General features: G+C 49.1%; 2 protein-coding genes across 3 annotated transcripts in view; one reads left to right on the top strand and one right to left on the bottom strand.

The window, feature by feature from the left end:
• The window catches only part of POLR3F (RNA polymerase III subunit F), a 77,125-nt gene extending 62,429 nt beyond the window's left edge, over positions 1-14,696 (bottom strand). The window contains exons 1-2 of one of the 2 annotated variants that reach the window (XM_063918150.1): positions 14,501-14,696; positions 593-710 (exon numbers count right to left, since the gene is read on the bottom strand). In XM_063918150.1, coding sequence (XP_063774220.1) covers positions 593-710; positions 14,501-14,556 — 174 coding nt within the window. In that variant the 5' untranslated portion in view covers positions 14,557-14,696. The remainder of the gene's footprint in view (positions 1-592; positions 711-14,500) is intronic. The other variant, XM_063918149.1, reaches the window with a different exon arrangement.
• Positions 14,697-15,087: 391 nt separating this feature from the next.
• Positions 15,088-18,968, top strand: part of DZANK1 (double zinc ribbon and ankyrin repeat domains 1) — a 172,427-nt gene continuing 168,546 nt past the window's right edge. Inside the window, exon 1 of the mRNA XM_063918148.1 lies at positions 15,088-15,342. The gene's annotated coding sequence lies outside the window, so the exon portion shown is untranslated. The remainder of the gene's footprint in view (positions 15,343-18,968) is intronic.

Below are 18,968 nucleotides of genomic sequence, written 5' to 3'. Positions count from 1 at the left end.
CTTTAATCAATACTTAGTGCATGTCCCCCTTAAACTGCCAGGCTCCACTCATGTCTGACTATATCCCAGCACACAACGTTAATGAGGGTGGTGATAGCCGCAACCAATGATGCATTTCTTTGCTACAGCAGAAATGATGGTAAGAAGTTGTCTATCATCCAAGGTAACTTAATATCAGTCACAAGAAAGTCCAGCATTGCCCACTCTGGAGACAAAGGAACGCATTTAATGCGGATATGGCGTATAGCTGATATGAACCCAGGATCTTTTATTTGGACCACAGTTCTAAAGACAACAAGGCAGGAGAGGCAACATATTTCCGACAACTAGGGGTATCTAGAAGGTAAAAGATATCCCTTATAGAATACTTTATTAACCATCTCTCTATATGATGTTGCAAATTTGAACAGACTCCAAGAGGGCTTAAGTAATACATTTTAAGGACAGTATTTTACAACATTTACATTCAGAAAGTTCCTGTGTTACAGGCAAGAAAAAGCAAAGTGGCGAGTTAATTCTACAGATGAATTTATGCCATGACATTTTGTGACCGAATGAGGAAAAGCTGTAGTACTGCACACATAGCACTTACAACAGACAGTAAGCGGTTGATTGCCATAGCTCTCTGCTTTGCTTCAATCTGGGGCATCTCATTCTGGATAACTTGATCAGTAATTCCATGAGGGAACTGCTGGCACAGCTCTATAATCCTAAAACAGAAGCAACATGTTTAGTTCTGTGTTTCAACAAAATATCCTGCACCTATAATATAGTTATCAATTACCCCTAATTTCCAGGGTCACTCCCAATCTTTATCAAATGTACAGTTCAGTTCCTTTCCTCTCCAAACATAGCAGTGGGGAAGAAAACGAGATTTATGGTAAGAACTTACCTTTGTTAAATCTTTCTGCGAGGTACACTGGGCTCCACAAGGATAGACATTGGGGTGTAGAGTAGGATCTTGATCCGAAGCACCAAAAGGCTCAAAAGCTTTGACTGTTCCCAAGATGCATAGCGCCGCCTCCTCTATAACCCCGCCTCCCTGCACAGGAGCTCAGTTTTTAGTTAACCAGCGCAATGCAGTAGCAGGAAAAGAGACGATAACAGTTAGTAGCCACATACACCACACTCTCACGACAGGAGAAGTGTCAGCAGCTAATGTCATACCAACCCAAAGAAGCTAAGTGCGTCAGGGTGGGCGCCTTGTGGAGCCCATTGTACCTCGCAGAAAGATTTAACAAAGGTAAGTTCTTACCATAAATCTCGTTTTCTGCTGCGGGGTACAGTGGGCTCCACAAGGATAGACATTGGGGATGTCCTAAAGCAGTTCCTTATGGGAGGGGACGCACTGTAGCGGGCACAAGAACCCTGCGTCCAAAGGAAGCATCCTGGGAAGCGGCAGTATCGAAGGCATAGAACCTTATGAACGTGTTCACTGAGGACCACGTAGCCGCCTTGCACAATTGTTCAAGGGTCGCACCACGACGGGCCGCCCAAGAAGGTCCAACAGACCGAGTAGAATGGGCCTTAATGTGAGCAGAAGCGGACAGACCAGCCTTCACATAAGCATGTGCAATCACCATTCTAATCCATCTAGCCAGAGTCTGCTTGGAAGCAGGCCAGTCATTTTTGTGAAAACTAAACAATACAAAAAGAGAATCAGATTTCCTTACGGAGGAAGTTCTCTTCACATAGATACGGAGAGCCCGTACCACATCCAAGGACAGTTCTTTGGGAGACAAATCAGGAGAATTAAAGGCCAGAACCACAATCTCCTGGTTAAGGTGGAAAGAAGACACCACCTTAGGCAAATAATCTGCCGGTCACGGTGAAAAATCAAATAAGGAGACTTGCAGGACAAGGCACCCAAGTCTGAGACCCTTCTAGCCGAAGCAATAGTCAGCAAGAAAAGGACCTTAAGGGAAAACCACTTAAGGTCAGCAGAGGCAAGAGGCTCAAACTGAGAAACTTGCAAAGCCTCCAAAACCACCAACAAGTCCCAAGGGGCCACAGGCGGCACATAAGGAGGCTGAATCCGCAACACACTCTGAGTGAATGTATGGACATCAGGTAGGGTGGCATTCTTTCTCTGAAACCAAACCGACAAGGCAGAAATGTGAACCTTGAGGGAGGCCAGACGCAGGCCTAAGTCCAGGCCCTGTTGTAGGAAGGCCAACAGTTTGGCCGTGCTAAACTTGAAAATGTCCTGATTGTGCGACGCATACCAAGTAAAGTAAGCATTCCAGACCCTATGGTAAATCCGAGCAGAAGCCGGCTTACGGGCCTTCAACATAGTTTGAACGACCGCCTCAGAAAAACCCTTGGCCCTCAGGACGGAAGCCTCAAGAGCCATGCCGTCAAAGCCAGATGGGCCAAGTCCTGGTAAACACAAGGGCCCTGAACGAGGAGGTCTGGTCGTTGTAGAAGGGGACAATCTAGCGAGAGGTCCTGTAGATCGGAGAAACAGTGCCATCTGGGCCATGCTGGAGCTAGCAGAAGTAGTTTTCTTCTTGCTTGAACTTCCGTATTACACTGGGCAGGAGTAACACCGGAGGGAACACGTACGGCAGCCGAAAGTTCCATGGGATTGACAGAGCATCCACGAACGCTGCTTGAGGATCTCTTGTCCTTGCTCCGAAGACCGGAACCTTGTGATTGTGTCGAGACGCCACATCTGGGAGGCCCCACTTGTCCACAAGAAGTTGAAACACCTCTGGATGTAGGTTCCATTCTCCGGCGTGCACGTCCTGACGACTAAGATAGTCCGCCTCCCAATTCAGAACGTCCAGAATGAACACTGCTGATATGGCCGGCAGATGGCGTTCTGCCCACTGAAGAATCCTTGATACTTCCCTCATTGCCATGCGGCTTCGATGATTTATGTACGCCACCGTGGTGGTGTTGTCCGACTGTACTTGAACAGGTCTGTTCTGAATTAGATGCTGGGCCATTGTCAACGCGTTGAACACTGCCCGCAGTTCCAGAATATTGATTGGGAGCAGAGACTCTTCCTTGGTCAACCGACCCTGAAGAGAGTGTTGTTCCAACAACGCACCCCAACCTCTCAGACTGGCATCCGTCGTCAGAAGGACGCAGTTGGATATCCAGAAGAGACGGCCCCTGCTCAATCGTAGGTCCTGCAGCCACCAACTCAGTGACAGGCGGACCTCCGGAGATAATGAGATCATGTGAGATCTGATCCAGAGAGGCAGGCCGTCCCACTTGGTCAGAACTGACTTCTGCAGAGGGCGAGAGTGGAACTGAGCATACTCCACCATGTCGAAAGCCGACACCATGAGACCCAGCACTTGCATTGCCGAATGTATCGACACTTACGGACGAGATAGGAAGCATCGAATCCTGTCCTGAAGCTTCAGGACTTTCTCCTGAGACAGGGACAACCGTTGGTTGTGAGTGTCCAATAACGCTGCCAGGTGTAACATGCTCCGAGCAGGAACCAGGGAGGATTTCTTCCAGTTGATCAGCCACCCATGGGCTTTCATGCACTGGACTGTCAGATAGAGATGACACAGGAGAAGTTCTGGGGAATTTGCCAGGATCAACAAATCGTCTAAGTACGGTAGGATCCTGACCCCTTGACGGCGGAGAGTAGCCGTCATGACCGCCATTACTTTGGTGAAGACTCGGGGAGCCGTTGTCAAACCAAATGGTAATGCCCGAAATCAAACCGCAGGTACTGTTGATGAGATACCGCAATAGGAATATGCAGGTAGGCATTCTGTATGTCCAGGGAGACCATATAGTCCCCAGGCTCCATGGCCAGAACAATAGAGCGCAGAGTTTCCATACAAAACTTGGAGACCCGCACATGCTTGTTCAAGGACTTCAGATTGAGGATGGGCCGCGAGGATCCGTTCGGTTTCAGGACTAGAAACAGCGTGGAATAGTACCCCTTGCCTCTCTGAGCCAGAGGCACCTGTACCACCACTCCTGTGACCAGGAGGGAATGTACCACTGAGTGCAACGTGTTTGCTTTTGCCGGATCTAGAGGCACATCTGTCAGGCAAAACCGCTGCGGGGGACGATTCTTGAAAGGTATGGCGTAACCTCGAGCGACGACTTCCCTCGCCCTGTTATCTGAAGTAGTTTTCAACCATTCCTGGGCAAAACCTAGAAGTCACCATCCCCCCGTCATGCGGTAGGCTTGTCAGTTTTGGAAGCTGGCTGACGGGCAGCCCAGGCATGCTTTGGTTTGGGCTTGTTTGGTCTGGAAGCACGAGCTTGCTTTGGGTACGCCTGACGTTTTGCTTTATCTGGAGTACAAAAGGGCCGAGGGAAAGTACTTTAAGCCTTCTGTGCAGAAGGAGCCGTACTAGGTAGGCAAGTAGTTTTAGCCGTAGCCAGATAAGTCACAATCTTATTTAGGTCTTCTCCAAAGAGAATGTCTCCTTTGAAAGGAAGCACCTCCAGGGTTTTCTTGGAATCCAAATCCACCAACCAGGATCTCAACCAAAGGATACGTCTGGCCAAGACGGATGCAGTAGCAGCCTTGGCCGCGAGAACCCCGGCATCGGAGGCCGCCTCCTTAAGGTACAAAGAAGCCGTGGCAATATATGAAAGATACTGTCGAGCATGCTCAGATGCGTCGGCAGACAGTTCCGCCTCGAGTTCCTGAGCCCACGCCTCAACAGCTTCAGCAGCCCAAGTCACTGCAATCGTTGGTCTATGCACAGCCCACTTTAGGGTATAAATCGCTTTTAAACAGCCCTCCACACGTCTATCCGTCGGTTCCTTCAGAGAGGTGACGGTAGTTACCGGCAGAGCAGAGGAAACAACCACACGCGCCACATGAGAATCAACAGGTGGAGGGGTTTCCCAATTTTTACACACCTCCGTAGAGAGAGGATAGCGAGCCAACAGTCTCTTATTCGGTGTAAACTTTGTCCCCGGATTTTCCCAGGATTCCTGACATATGTCAACCAGGTGTTTAGAGAAGGGTAAAACCTGTTTAACCACCTTCTTACGTTTAAACCTATCCGGTTTCTTGGAGACAGTTTCAGGCTCAGAATCATCAGACACTTGAAGAATGAGCCGAATCGCCTCAATCAAATCCGGGACATCCACGGATGACTTTCCTTCCCCATCTGAAACGTCAGCGTCATCGGGGTCAGTATATGCACCTTCCTCCTCAGAGGACGTGTTGGTTAAAGCCGTGGATTGGGAGGAGGTAATGGCCCATTTAGAAGACCACTTGGTCTTAGGCAGGCGAGAGTGAGACTTAGTCATAGATCAGTTCAAATGCTGCAGCTGAGTGGAAAGCTGATCCGCCCATGGCGGATTCATAGCAGGGACCATAAACTGCTGCAGTGGCACAGGTGGTCACACAGGGGGCGTCAATTTAGTCACAAGTGTGCTTAGCAATGTGGAGAATGTAGCCCAAGGCGGATCCTGTGATGCCCCAAGCGCTACTGACCCACTGGGGTGTAATGAACCCCCTGAACCTGAACTCTCAGCTGCTAAATTATCCTCTGTTGCGTCAGCGGCCTCACTACCACGCAGTGTGGGAGAGGCCCCAACATAGTTGCCACGTGTAGCAGACATAACTATGTGCACAGTAATGGGCAACCCGGTACAAGGTGTAGCAGCACTATACCTAGCAAGAACACTCAGACGGCACAGACCGGAGGTTCAATATATATATAGAATATATGGCGACTATAAATCACAAGCAAAAATACCCCGACAGTATATTTTGTGATATAATTCTACATTGAAAATAGCAAAAACCTGAAACACTTGGCCCCCTCAGGTATAGCAATATAGGAATAGCATGCTGAGTGAAATACCCTGCAATAAGGCAACCACGCAGCAGCTACATGCACACACACAGATATATAGTCAAAAATGTACCATGCAGATATTAGCGATCATGCAAAAAAAAAAAAAAATCGACATTTCTGCGCATGTGTATGGGCCGCAGTACGCACGCACAACGTACTTTCACAAAAAACTATGCAGTTTCACACGAGGTCGAGCGACGCTTTTCAGTCGCTCTGCTGATCGCTGAGTGATTGACAGGAAAGGGGCGTTTCTGGGAGGTAACTGACCGTTTTCCGGGAGTGTGCTTAAAAACACAGGCGTGTCAAATACAAACGCAGGCGTGCCTGGGGAAACGGGGGAGTGGCTGGCCGAACGCAGGGCGTGCTTGTGATGTCAAAGCAGGAACTAAATAGACTGAAGTGATCGTAAGGTAGGAGTAGGTCTGCAGCTACTTAGAAACTGCTTGAAAACATTTTTGCATCAGCTCTGCGATCCTTTCGGTCGCACTTCTGCTAAGCTAAGATACACTCCCAGAGGGCGGCGGCTTAGCATGTGAACTGCTGCTAAAAGCAGCTAGCGAGCGATCAACTCGGAATGAGGGCCTATGTACCATAAACTGCACAGGACTAGCAATACAAAGTAATACTCAGTATGGCTACATGTGATAACAATAGATATAACAAACACAGTAAGCACTGGATGTATAGCACAAGGTGTTTGTACCACACAACCCTGAAGGTATGCACTCTTTCTTAACTAACACAGTCCCAGTGACAGGTAGAATACTCAAGTGTCATGTAGGAAGCACAGCACTGGCAGTCAGGCGGTTCCACAGAGGAGGATTTGCCCCAGCAATCCCAGGAACAGCAAGGCTCAAGCTGAAATGGCCGTTGACCAGGAGTGAAGGAGAAGGAGGCAGCTCCAGGGCGGGAACATTATAGATATGGCGCCCTGGGGCTGGGGCCTCAGGTCCGATCTGCTCTCCCTGCTGGCATCCCCACCGGGTGTGCAGGCAGAATATAAAACGGGGGAATTATACTAAATCCCCCTGACCTGTGCCCTGAATAATACCCTGGTGGCTAGTGGAGCAAGCGGCCCAGTAATCAATGCCAGCGCACGAGCGGCCCGCCTCCTACGGCCGCGTTGGATTGCGGTAAAGTGCGGCACAGGAGCCCCTTACCTCCCCCTTTGTCTGCGGCCCCGCGATCCCGGAAACGGCGCGTGTGTGTGACTCACAGTTAGAAGAAGAAGCCTCCGTCTCCGCTACAGTCACCAGACAACTCCGGCGCGAGAGTATACAGCGCCGCTGGGGGTGATGGAGCTGCACGCTGAAAAGTTTCAGACTTTACCAGCAGCAGCCCTTGAAGTCTTCAAACAGAATCCACTGTTCAGTCTCTGTATAATTACTTTGAAAAATGCTGCTTAAGGCAGCCACCTGTAAAGTGCCTGCATACTGCAAGGCACCAACTTACAAACTAAGCTCACTGGCATGGAGGCGGGGTTATAGAGGAGGCGGCGCTGTGCATCTTGGGAACAGTCAAAAGCTTTGAGCCTGTTGGTGCCTCGGATCAAGATCCTACTCTACACCCCGATGTAATTCCTTGTGGAGCCCAGTGTACCCCGCAGCAGAAAGGAGGGTACACACTAGGCGATGTGCTCAGTGAGCGACACTGCCTAGTGTGTCCCCTCCCAGCCCGGGCCGCCTGACGGCGGGCATACACACTGTGCAATATCGCTAACGGAATCTCACTCTGCATTAGCACTAGTGTTTCACTGGCTTACCTACAATGGAGAACCTGCAATCTACTAATCTGTCACTAGCGTTATGGAAATTAAATGGAATCCAGTAGACTACAGTGCAACATAAATGCATTGATCACTATGAAAGCAGAAACCGCTCTAACAATTAGACATGAAAACCCTTTAAAACAAATTAATAAATCCCCCCAAATGTCTAAGAGGCCACTTAAAACATGTCAGTGGCCTAGTCCTGATACTATACTGTATGGCTCCTGCAGGGCCACACTGCGCATGTGTGACATCCCCCAAAAATGAGATCTCTCGCGAACAGAACACTAGGGAAGGGTAGCGGTATCTGGATGATGGCTCTATAATGTACTCTAGATAAACAGTCAATAGGTCAACAGGTTCAAAAGGTCGATATTACAATGGTCAACACACATATGGCCGACGCTTTTTTTGAGCTTTTCACTTGTTCCCAATATTCGCTTAATTTACTGACCACGTGGACATAGATTGGGAATAGTAATCTGTGTCAGAAGAGTGGCGAGGGTCTACGTTTGTACTGATGGTGGTCACATAAAATGAAATATAAAATATTTGCCCCAAAAAAACTTGTGTCGACCATTTTCATGTCGACCTTAACCACTGTTCACATTTTGCACCTGTTGACCATTGCAAGTCGACCTTCTATACCACACACTGGTAGGCCACCATAAAAATAAGAATTTACTTACCGATAATTCTATTTCTCGTAGTCCGTAGTGGATGCTGGGGACTCCGTCAGGACCATGGGGTTTAGCGGCTCCGCAGGAGACAGGGCACAATAATAAAAGCTTTAGGATCAGGTGGTGTGCACTGGCTCCTCCCCCTATGACCCTCCTCCAAGCCTCAGTTAGGATACTGTGCCCGGACGAGCGTGCATAATAAGGAAGGATATTGAATCCCGGGTAAGACTCATACCAGCCACACCAATCACACCGTACAACCTGTGATCTGAACCCAGTTAACAGTATGATAACAACGAAGGAGCCTCTGAAAAGATGGCTCACAACAAGAATAACCCGATTTTTGTAACAATAACTATGTACAAGTATTGCAGACAATCCGCACTTGGGATGGGCGCCCAGCATCCACTACGGACTACGAGAAATAGAATTATCGGTAAGTAAATTCTTATTTTCTCTAACGTCCTAAGTGGATGCTGGGGACTCCGTCAGGACCATGGGGATTATACCAAAGCTCCCAAACGGGCGGGAGAGTGCGGATGACTCTGCAGCACCGAAAGAGAGAACTCCAGGTCCTCCTCAGTCAGGGTGTGCCCCTGACCAAGTAGCAGCTCTGCAAAGTTGTAAAGCCGAGACCCCTCGGGCAGCCGCCCAAGATGAGCCCACTTCCTTGTGGAATGGGCTTTTACTGATTTTGGCTGTGGCAAGCCTGCCACAGAATGTGCAAGCTGAATTGTACTACAAATCCAGCGAGCAATCGTCTGCTTAGAAGCAGGAACACCCATCTTGTTGGGTGCATACAGGCTAAACAGCGAGTCAGATTTTCTGACTCCAGTCGTCCTGGAAACAAATATTTTCAGGGCCCTGACAACGTCAAGTAACTTGGAGTCCTCCAAGTCCCTAGTAGCCGCAGGTACCACAATAGGTTGGTTCATGTGAAAAGCAGAAAACACCTTAAGGAGAAATTGAGGACGAGTCTTCAATTCTGCCCTGTCAGAATAAAAAATTAAGTAAGGGCTTTTATATGATAAAGCCGCCCATTCTGACACACGCCTGGCTGAAGCCAGGGCTAATAGAATCTTCACCTTCCATGTGAAATATTTTAATTCCACAGTGGTGAGTGGATCCAACCAATGTGACTTTAGGAAACTCAAAACAACATTGAGATCCCAAGGTGCCACTGGGGGCACAAAAGGAGGCTGTATATGCAGTACCCCTTTTACAAACGTCTGAACTTCAGGCACTGAAGCCAGTTCTTTCTGGAAGAAATTCGACAGGGTCGAAATTTTAACCTTAATGGACCCTAATTTTAGGCCCATAGACAGTCCTGTTTTCAGGAAATGTAGGAAACGACCCAGTTGGAATTCCTCTGTAGGGACCTTCTTGGCCTCACACCACGCAACATATTTTCGCCCAATGCGGTGAAAATGTTTTGCGATTACATCCTTCCTGGCTTCGACCAGGGTAGGGATGACTTCATCTGGAATGCCCTTTCAGGATTCGGCGTTCAACTGCCATGCCGTCAAACGCAGCAAGTCTTGGAACAGACAAGGCCCCTGCTGGAGCAGGTCCTCTCTTAAAGGTAGAGGCCACGGTTCTTCCGTGAGCATCTCTTGAAGTTCCGGGTCCTTCTTGACCCATCCGGAACCACGAGTATCGTTCTTACTCATCTCCTTCTTATGATTCTCAGTACTTTTGGTATGAGATGCATAGGAGGGAACACATACCCTGACTGGTACACCCACAGTGTTACCAGAGCGTCCACCGCTATTGCCTGAGGGTCCCTTGACCTGGCGCAATATCTGTCTAGTTTTTTGTTCAGGCGGGACGCCATCATGTCCACCTTTGGTTTTTCCCAACGGTTTACAATCATGTGGAAGACTTCCCGCTGAAGTCCCCGCTCTCCCGGGTGGAGGTTATGCCTGCTGAGGAAGTCTGCTTCCCAGTTTTCCACTCCCGGAATTAACACTGCTGAGAGTGTTATCACATGATTTTTCGCCCAGCGAAGAATCCTTGCAGTTTCTGCCATTTCCCTCCTGCTTCATGTGCCGCCCTGTCTGTTTACGTGGGCGACTGCCGTGATGTTGTCCCACTGGATCAATACCGGCTGACCTTGAAGCAGAGGTCTTGCTAAGCTTAGAGCCTTGTAAATTGCCCTTAGCTCCAGTATATTTATGTGGAGAGAAGTCTCCAGACTTGATCACACTCCCTGGAAATTTTTTCCTTGTGTGACTGCTCCCCAGCCACTCAGGCTGGCATCCGTGGTCACCAGGACCCAGTCCTGAATGTCGAATCTGCGGCCCTTTCATAGATGAGCACTCTGCAGCCACCGCAGAAGAAAACACCCTTGTCCTTGGAGACAGGGTTATCCGCTGATGCATCTGAAGATGCGATCCGGACCATTTTCCCAGCAGATTCCACTGAAAGGTTCTTGCGTGAAATCTACCGAATGGGATCGCTTTGTAAGAAACCACCATTTTTCACAGGACCCTTGTGCAATGATGCACTGATACTTTTCCTGGTTTTAGGAGGTTCCTGACTAGCTCGGATAACTCCCTGGCCTTCTTCTCCGGGAGAAAACATCCTTTTCTGGACTGTGTCCAGAATCATTCCTAGGAACATTAGACGTGTCGTCGGAAAAGCTGCGATTTTGGAATATTTAGAAACCACTCGTGCTGTCGTAGAACTACTTGAGATAGTGCTACTCCGACCGCCAACTGTTCTCTGGACCTTGCCCTTATCAGGAAAGCGTCCATATTTCTTTTAGGAAGAATCATCATTTCGGCCATTACCATGGTAAAGACCCGGGGTGCCGTGGACAATCCAAACGGCAGCGTCTGAACTGATAGTGACAGTTCTGTACCACGAACCTGAGATACCCTTGGTGAGAAGGGCAAAATTTGGACATGTAGGTAAGCGTCCCTGATATCCAGTGACACCATATCGTCCTGGTTCGCTATCACTGCTCTGAGTGACTCCATCTTGATTTGAACCCTTGTATGTAATTGTTCAAATCTTTTAGATCTCACCGAGCCGTTTGGCTTCAGTACCACAATATAGTGTGGAATAATACCCCTTCCCTTGTTGTAGGAGGGGTACTTTGATTATCACCTGCTGGGAATACAGCCTGTGAATTTTTTCCCAATACTGCCTCCCTGTCGGAGGGAGACGTTGGTAAAGCAGACTTCAGGAACTTGTGAGGGGAAGACGTCTCGAATTTCCAATGTACACCTGGGATACTACGTGTAGGATCCAGGAGTCCACTTGCGAGTGAGCCCACTGCGTGCTGAAACTCTTGAGATGACCCCCCACCGCACCTGAGTCCGCTTGTATGGCCCCAGCGTCATGCTGCGGACTTGGCAGAAGCTGTGGAGGACCTCTGTTCCTGGGAATGGGCTGCCTGCTGCAGTCTTCTTCCCTTTCCTCTAACCCTGGGCAGATATGACTGGCCTTTTGCCCGCCTGCCTTTATGGGTACGAAAGGACAGACTGAAAAGACTGTGTCCTTTTCTGCTGAGATGTGACTTGGGGTAACAAAAGTGGATTTTCCAGCTGTTGCCATGGCCACCAGGTCCGATGGACCGCCCCTTTATACGGCAATACTTCCATGTGCCGTCTGGAATCTGCATCACCTGACCACTGTCGTGTCTATAAACATCGTCTGGCAGATATGGACATCACATCTACTCTTGATGCCAGAATGCAAATATCCCTCTGCGCATCTCGCATATATAGAAATGCATCCTTAAAATGCTCTATAGTCAATAAAATATTGTTCCTGTCAAGGGTATCAATATTTTCAGTCAGGAAATCCGACCAAGCCCCCCCAGCGCTGCACATCCAGGCTGAGGCGATTGCTGGTCGTAGTATAACACCAGTATGTGTGTATATACTTTTTAGGATATTTTTCAGCTTCCTATCAGCTGGCTCCTTGAGGGCGGCCGTATCTGGAGACGGTAACGCCACTTGTTTTTATAAGCGTGTGAGCGCCTTATCCACCCTAAGGTGTGTTTCCCAACTCGCCCTCACTTCTGGCGGGAAAGGGTATACCTCCAATAATTTTCTATCGGAGGAAACCCACGTATCATCACACACTTTAATTTATCTGATTCAGGAAAAACTACAAGTAGATTATTCCCACCCTACATAATACCCTTATTTGTGGTACTTGTAGTATCAGAAATATGTAACACCTCCTTCATTGCCCTTAACATGTAACGTGTGGTCCTAAAGGAAAATACGTTTGTTTCTTCACCGTCGACACTGAAGTCAGTGTCCGTGTCTGTGTCGACCAACTGAGGTAAATGGGCGTTTTTACAAGCCCCTGACGGTGTCTGAGACGCCTGGACAGGTACTAATTTGTTTGCCGGCCGTCTCATGTCGTCAACCGACCTTGCATCGTGTTGACATTATCACGTAATTCCTAAATAAGCCATCCATTCCGGTGTCGACTCCCTAGAGTGTGACATCACCAATACAGGCAATTTGCTCCGCCTCCTCACCAACATCGTCCTCCTATATGTCGACACACACGTACCGACACAGCACACACACAGGGAATGCTCTGATAGAGGACAGGACCCCACTAGCCCTTTGGGGAGACAGAGGGAGAGTTTGCCAGCACACACCAAAAACGCTATAATTATACAGGGACAACCCCTTATACAAGTGTTTTCCCTTATAGCATTTTCACATATGTAATCATATCGCCAAATAAGTGCCCCCCCTCTCTGTTTTAACCCTGTTTCTGTAGTGCAGTGCAGGGGAGAGCCTGGGAGCCTTCCTCACAGCAGAGCTGAGCAGGAAAATGGCGCCGTGTGCTGAGGAGAATAGGCCCCGCCCCCTAAAACGGCGGGCTCTTCTCCCGGAGTTTGTGAGATCTGGCAGGGGTTAAATACATCCATATAGCCTCAAGGGCTATATGTGATGTATTTTAGCCATAAAAAAGGTATAATATATTGCTGCCCAGGGCGCCCCCCCCAGCGCCCTGCACCCTCAGTGACCGCTGGTATGAAGTGTGCTGACAACAATGGCGCACAGCTGCAGTGCTGTGCGCTACCTTATGAAGACTGAAAGTCTTCTGCCGCCTGTTTCTGGACCTCTTCAACTTCGGCATCTGCAAGGGGGGTCGGCGGCACGGCTCCGGGACGAACCCCAGGGTGAGACCTGTGTTCCGACTCCCTCTGGAGCTAATGGTGTCCAGTAGCCTAAGAAGCAAATCCATCCTGCACGCAGGTGAGTTTACTTCTCTCCCCTAAGTCCCTCGTAGCAGTGAGCCTGTTGCCAGCAGGACTCACTGAAAATAAAAAACCTAACTTAAACTTTTATTCTAAGCAGCTCAGGAGAGCCACCTAGATTGCACCCTTCTCGGCCGGGCACAAGAATCTAACTGAGGCTTGGAGGAGGGTCATAGGGGGAGGAGCCAGTGCACACCACCTGATCCTAAAGCTTTTATTATTGTGCCCTGTCTCCTGCGGAGCCGCTAAACCCCATGGTCCTGACGGAGTCCCCAGCATCCACTTAGGACGTTAGAGAAATGATGGTTGGGCTGCCACCATCTAAACTTTTGTGATTATAACTAACCCGCATCAAAAGAATTTGATGTAAAAAAACATTGCGATGGTTTGTGCATGCGCATAAAAAAACACATCTGTGCGTGTGCAATAGCAACCTGTTGCCTTTCTTAATGTTAAACAGCTGAATGGTAACATCATATGACCATGGCTTCCACACCATTCAATGATAGCTACCATTGGAAAGCCGCTATTGAATGGTGAAAACACTACCCTCACCAAATAAAACATTGATGGTGTTAATCAATTGAAAACAGATGTCCAGCAGGACTGGTTAGTAACCATAGAGCCATCCTCAGATGGGCAAGCAACAGGTTTATGCTTAGTAAGTACCCATCATACAGTACTTTGCCTATGGAGGTGGCGGAATAAACAGAAGCCAATGATGGGCAACGCGGACCATGGCTTATTTTGGAGGAGTATTAACATTGCTTCATACAATTCTCCCCACTATGTTAAATAGCCAAACACTTATAACAACTTAGATTACACAGTTTAGCAAACACCATGGCCACATCAATTAGATGCAGCTATGACTGACAGGAGCCAAACAGACACCTTAGGAAGCGGTGTATGAGGGTGTTCATCATACATATATACCCAAGAGCCCAGAGACTGATGGCTGGGTGTAAGAATGGCAGAGGAGGTGGGAGAGAAGGAAACCGCCCCAGCAGCGCACCTATTCTCTATCTCTGCAGCCTCTGCGCTCTCCTGCTTCACTTTCACCTCCGCCATCTCGGAGCAGCACGGCGGCGGCGACTCCCGTCTCACGCTGCACTGCCTGTACTTCTAATCCTCAGTTCTCACACACAGACGCCGGACAGAACGTTGTGTCACTGCGAGAATGAGTCCCTGGCGGACATCTTGTTTAAGGGCACGAGAGTACAACAAAACTCTACTCACACTAGTACAAACGTAAATGTAGACCTCGTTATTTGAAACCACATTTTATTGCCCAGTTATTGTTTCATACTTTTCTTTATCCCATACTTGCCTACCTGACCCTCTCCATGAGGGAGAAAATGCTCTGTTCCTGGACTTTCCTGGTAATGTATGATTGCCATCACCTGTGGTGAGCTAGTTAATTGATAAGAAAGGTGTTTCACCACAGGTGATGGCAATCATACATTACCAGGAAAGTCCAGGAACACAGCATTTTCTCCCTCATGGAGAGGGTCAGGTAGGCAAGTATGCTTTATCCACAGTGTGTTGTGCCCACTACAAATATGGCCGCTGAATTCCTGCGCCCTCGTATTACATCATCTAAGACAGCGCGCCGATGGAGCGCACACACTGGGAGGCCGAAGTTCTCGCATCTTTGGTTGCTAGGCAGTGGGGTTTGCCAATCCCTAGGCTTGTTGCTGCGACGCTGCTGCTCGTTCCACCGGGAAAGCGTCTGTAGTAACGGGATCTAGGAGGCACCGGAGACAAATCTGCTGCTGAGAACCGTTCTCAGCTGTGCCCAGGACAGGAGGGCGCTGCGACCTCCTCCTGCATCCTCACCATAACACTACAAAGGAGGTGGGTCTGTCTGGGAGAGTGTATCTAACCATAGTACAGAGGCACAGGAATCACAGGTTATCATAGGTCATTACGGGTTGCTGCTTATATTGCATGATGTGTGAGATGGTGATTAGGACAGCTTGGAAATATTTGAGTCAGTTGTTTTAATAGAACTGTCAATAGTCATTATTTCTCTAACGTCCTAGTGGATGCTGGGGACTCCGTAAGGACCATGGGGAATAGACGGGCTCCGCAGGAGACAGGGCACTTTAAGAAAGAATTAGGAATACTGGTGTGCACTGGCTCCTCCCTCTATGTCCCTCCACCAGACCTCAGTTAGAATCTGTGCCCGGACGAGCTGGGTGCTACTTAGTGAGCTCTCCTGAGCTTGCTAGATAGAAAGTATTTTGTTAGGATTTTTATTTTCAGAGAGATCTGCTGGCAACAGACTCTCTGCTACGTGGGACTGAGGGGAGAGAAGCAGACCTACTAACTGCGGATAGGTCATGCTTCTTAAGGCCCGTACACACTGGTCGATGTATCGGCCGTTCTCTTGAACGGCCGATACATCGCGGGACCGTCGGCCAGTGTGTACGGGCGATACGTCTGTGAACTCCGTCGTTCACAGATGTATCGCGTCGGCCGCGCAGCACAGCCGACAGCCAATATATCTAACGATATATTGGCGCGTCGCTGTGTGTGTACGGGGCGGTCGGCCGACCGCCCGTACACATGCTGCTGCGGCCGGCGGTGATTGACAGCTGAACTGGCGCCCGCCCGCCCAGTTCATGACGTCAGTCCCCCGACGGATCGGGCAGTGTGTATGCACAGCACACTGCCCGATCCGTACAGAGATATATCTGCAGATCAATTGATCTGCAGATATATCTAATAGTGTGTACCCACCTTTAGGCTACTGGACACCATTAGCTCCAGAGGGATCGAACACAGGAACGCACCCTTGGTCGTCCGATCCCAGAGCCGCGCCGCCGTCCCCCTCGCAGAGCCAGAAGCCGGCGTGAGAAGCAAGAAGACTTCAAAAGCGTCGGCAGAAGACTCCAGTCTTCATATGAGGTAGCGCACAGCACTGCAGCTGTGCGCCATTGCTCCCACATTACATCCACACACTCCGGTCACTGTAGGGTGCAGGGCGCAGGAGGGGGCGCCCTTGGCAGCAATTAGAGACCTCTTGGCAAAGTGGGCATATATACAGTTGGGCACTGTATATATGCATGAGCCCCCGCCATTATTTTACACAAAATCGCAGGACAGAAGCCCGCCGCTGAGGGGGCGGAGCTTCTTCCTCAGCACTCACCAGCGCCATTTTCTCTCCACAGCTCCGCTGAGAGGAAGCTCCCCAGGCTCTCCCCTGCAGAAGCACGATAGAAGAGGGTGAAAAAGAGAGGGGGGGCACATAAATTTGGCGTAAAAACAATATATACAGCAGCTACTGGGTTAACACTACGTTACTGTGTGATTCCTGGGTCATATAGCGCTGGGGTGTGTGCTGGCATACTCTCTCTCTGTCTCTCCAAAGGGCCTTGTGGGGGAACTGTCTTCAAATAGAGCATCCCCTGTGTGTTTGGTGTGTCGGTACGTGTGTGTGTCGACACGTCTGAGGTAAAAGGCTCCCCTAAGGAGGAGATGGAGCTAATATGTGTGTGAGAGGGTGTCTCCGTCGACAACGCCGACACCTGTTTGGATATGTGTAAGTGTTAAGGTGAATTTATTGCACAAAAGATTAGAGAACAGACAGGAAATCTACCCATGTCTGTCCCTATGGCGCAGAGACCTTCAGAGTCTCACAATGCTCACTATCCAAAATAATAGACACTGATATCGACACGGAGTTTGACTCCAGTGTCGACTACGATAATGCAAAGTTACAGCCAAAATGGCAGAAAAGTAGTCAATACATGATTATTGTAATAAAAGATGCTTTGCATATCACTGATGACTCATCTGTCCCTGACACAAGGGTACACATTTTAAGGGGAAGAAAGCTGAGGTAAATTTCCCTCCTCTCATGAGGAAAAAGAGCGGGAATCTCCAGACAAGAGACTGCAGCTTCCCACAAAGAATTCTCAGGCAGTATCCTTTCCCCACTAGGGCCAGGATGTGATGGGAATCTTCCCCTAGGGTGTCACGTTTGCCCAAAAGGTAGCCCTAGCTATTCTCAGGGATCCTGCAGATAGCGTGCACATTTGGGTACACTACTCAGACCGGCGATTGTGTCGGCATGGGTTTATAGCGCTGTGGCGGCGTGGACAGGTACCTTATCAGCAGAAATTGAGACCCTAGTATGTATATATATATATATATATATATATATATATATATATATATATATATATATATATATATCCTCGTAGAACAAACAGCGGCACTCAGGAGACTTTCTCAAAGATGATAAAGTGCAAAGATTTAATCCATGTTAAACATCAGGTGACCAACGTTTCGGGGCCGTGGCGCCCCTTCGTCAAGGTGATACAAGTGAAATATAAAAGTGACATACCTTATATGTGAGTGAAGACCCGCGAACGGGACACACGCCGTGGGAGGGGGGTGGGAACTGCATCCGTCCCTCACTCTTCCGGCCGTGCAGAACGCCAGCGCCTATAGAGATATAGATATAGAGATATAGATATATATAGAGATATAGATGATATATATATATATATATATATATATATTTCTCTAACGTCCTAGTGGATGCTGGGGACTCCGTAAGGACCATGGGGAATAGACGGGCTCCGCAGGAGACTGGGCACTCTAAGAAAGAATTAGTACTACTGGTGTGCACTGGCTCCTCCCTCTATGCCCCTCCTCCAGACCTCAGTTAGAATCTGTGCCCGGAAGGAGCTGGGTGCATTTTAGTGAGCTCTCCTGAGCTTGCTATTAAGAAAGTATTTTAGTTAGGTTTTTTATTTTCAGAGAGCTTCTGCTGGCAACAGACTCTCTGCTACGTGGGACTGAGGAGAGAGAAGCAAACCTACTAACTGCGGCTAGGTTGCGCTTCTTAGGCTACTGGACACCATTAGCTCCAGAGGGATCGAACACAGGAACTTAACCTTGGTCGTCCGTTCCCGGAGCCGCGCCGCCGTCCCCCTCGCAGAGCCAGAAGACAGAAGCCGGCGGATGAAGCAAGAAGATGTCAAAATCGGCGGCAGAAGACTCCTGTCTTCACATGAGGTAGCGCACAGCACTGCAGCTGTGCGCCATTGCGCCCACACTAACCCACACACTCCGGTCACTGTAGGGTGCAGGGCGCAGGGGGGGACGCCCTGGGCAGCAATTGAGTACCTCCTGGCAAAAGCAGCATATATACAGCTGGGCACTGTATATATGCATGAGACCCCACCATTTTTTACACCAAATCGCGGGACAGAAGCCCGCCGCTGAGGGGGCGGGGCTTCTTCCTCAGCACTCACCAGCGCCATTTTCTCTCCACAGCTCCGCTGAGAGGAAGCTCCCCAGGCTCTCCCCTGCAGACTCACGGTAGAAAGAGGGTAAAAAGAGAGGGGGGGCACATAAATTTAGCGCAATAATCATATATACAGCAGCTACTGGGTAAACACTAAGTTACTGTGTGATTCCTGGGTCATATAGCGCTGGGGTGTGTGCTGGCATACTCTCTCTCTGTT

The sequence above is a fragment of the Pseudophryne corroboree genome, chromosome 4 (genome assembly GCF_028390025.1).
Source record: "Pseudophryne corroboree isolate aPseCor3 chromosome 4, aPseCor3.hap2, whole genome shotgun sequence".
Lineage (NCBI taxonomy): Eukaryota > Metazoa > Chordata > Amphibia > Anura > Myobatrachidae > Pseudophryne > Pseudophryne corroboree.
The sequence above is the reverse complement of the archived record's forward strand: the minus strand, read 5'-3'. Positions and strand labels throughout refer to the sequence as shown.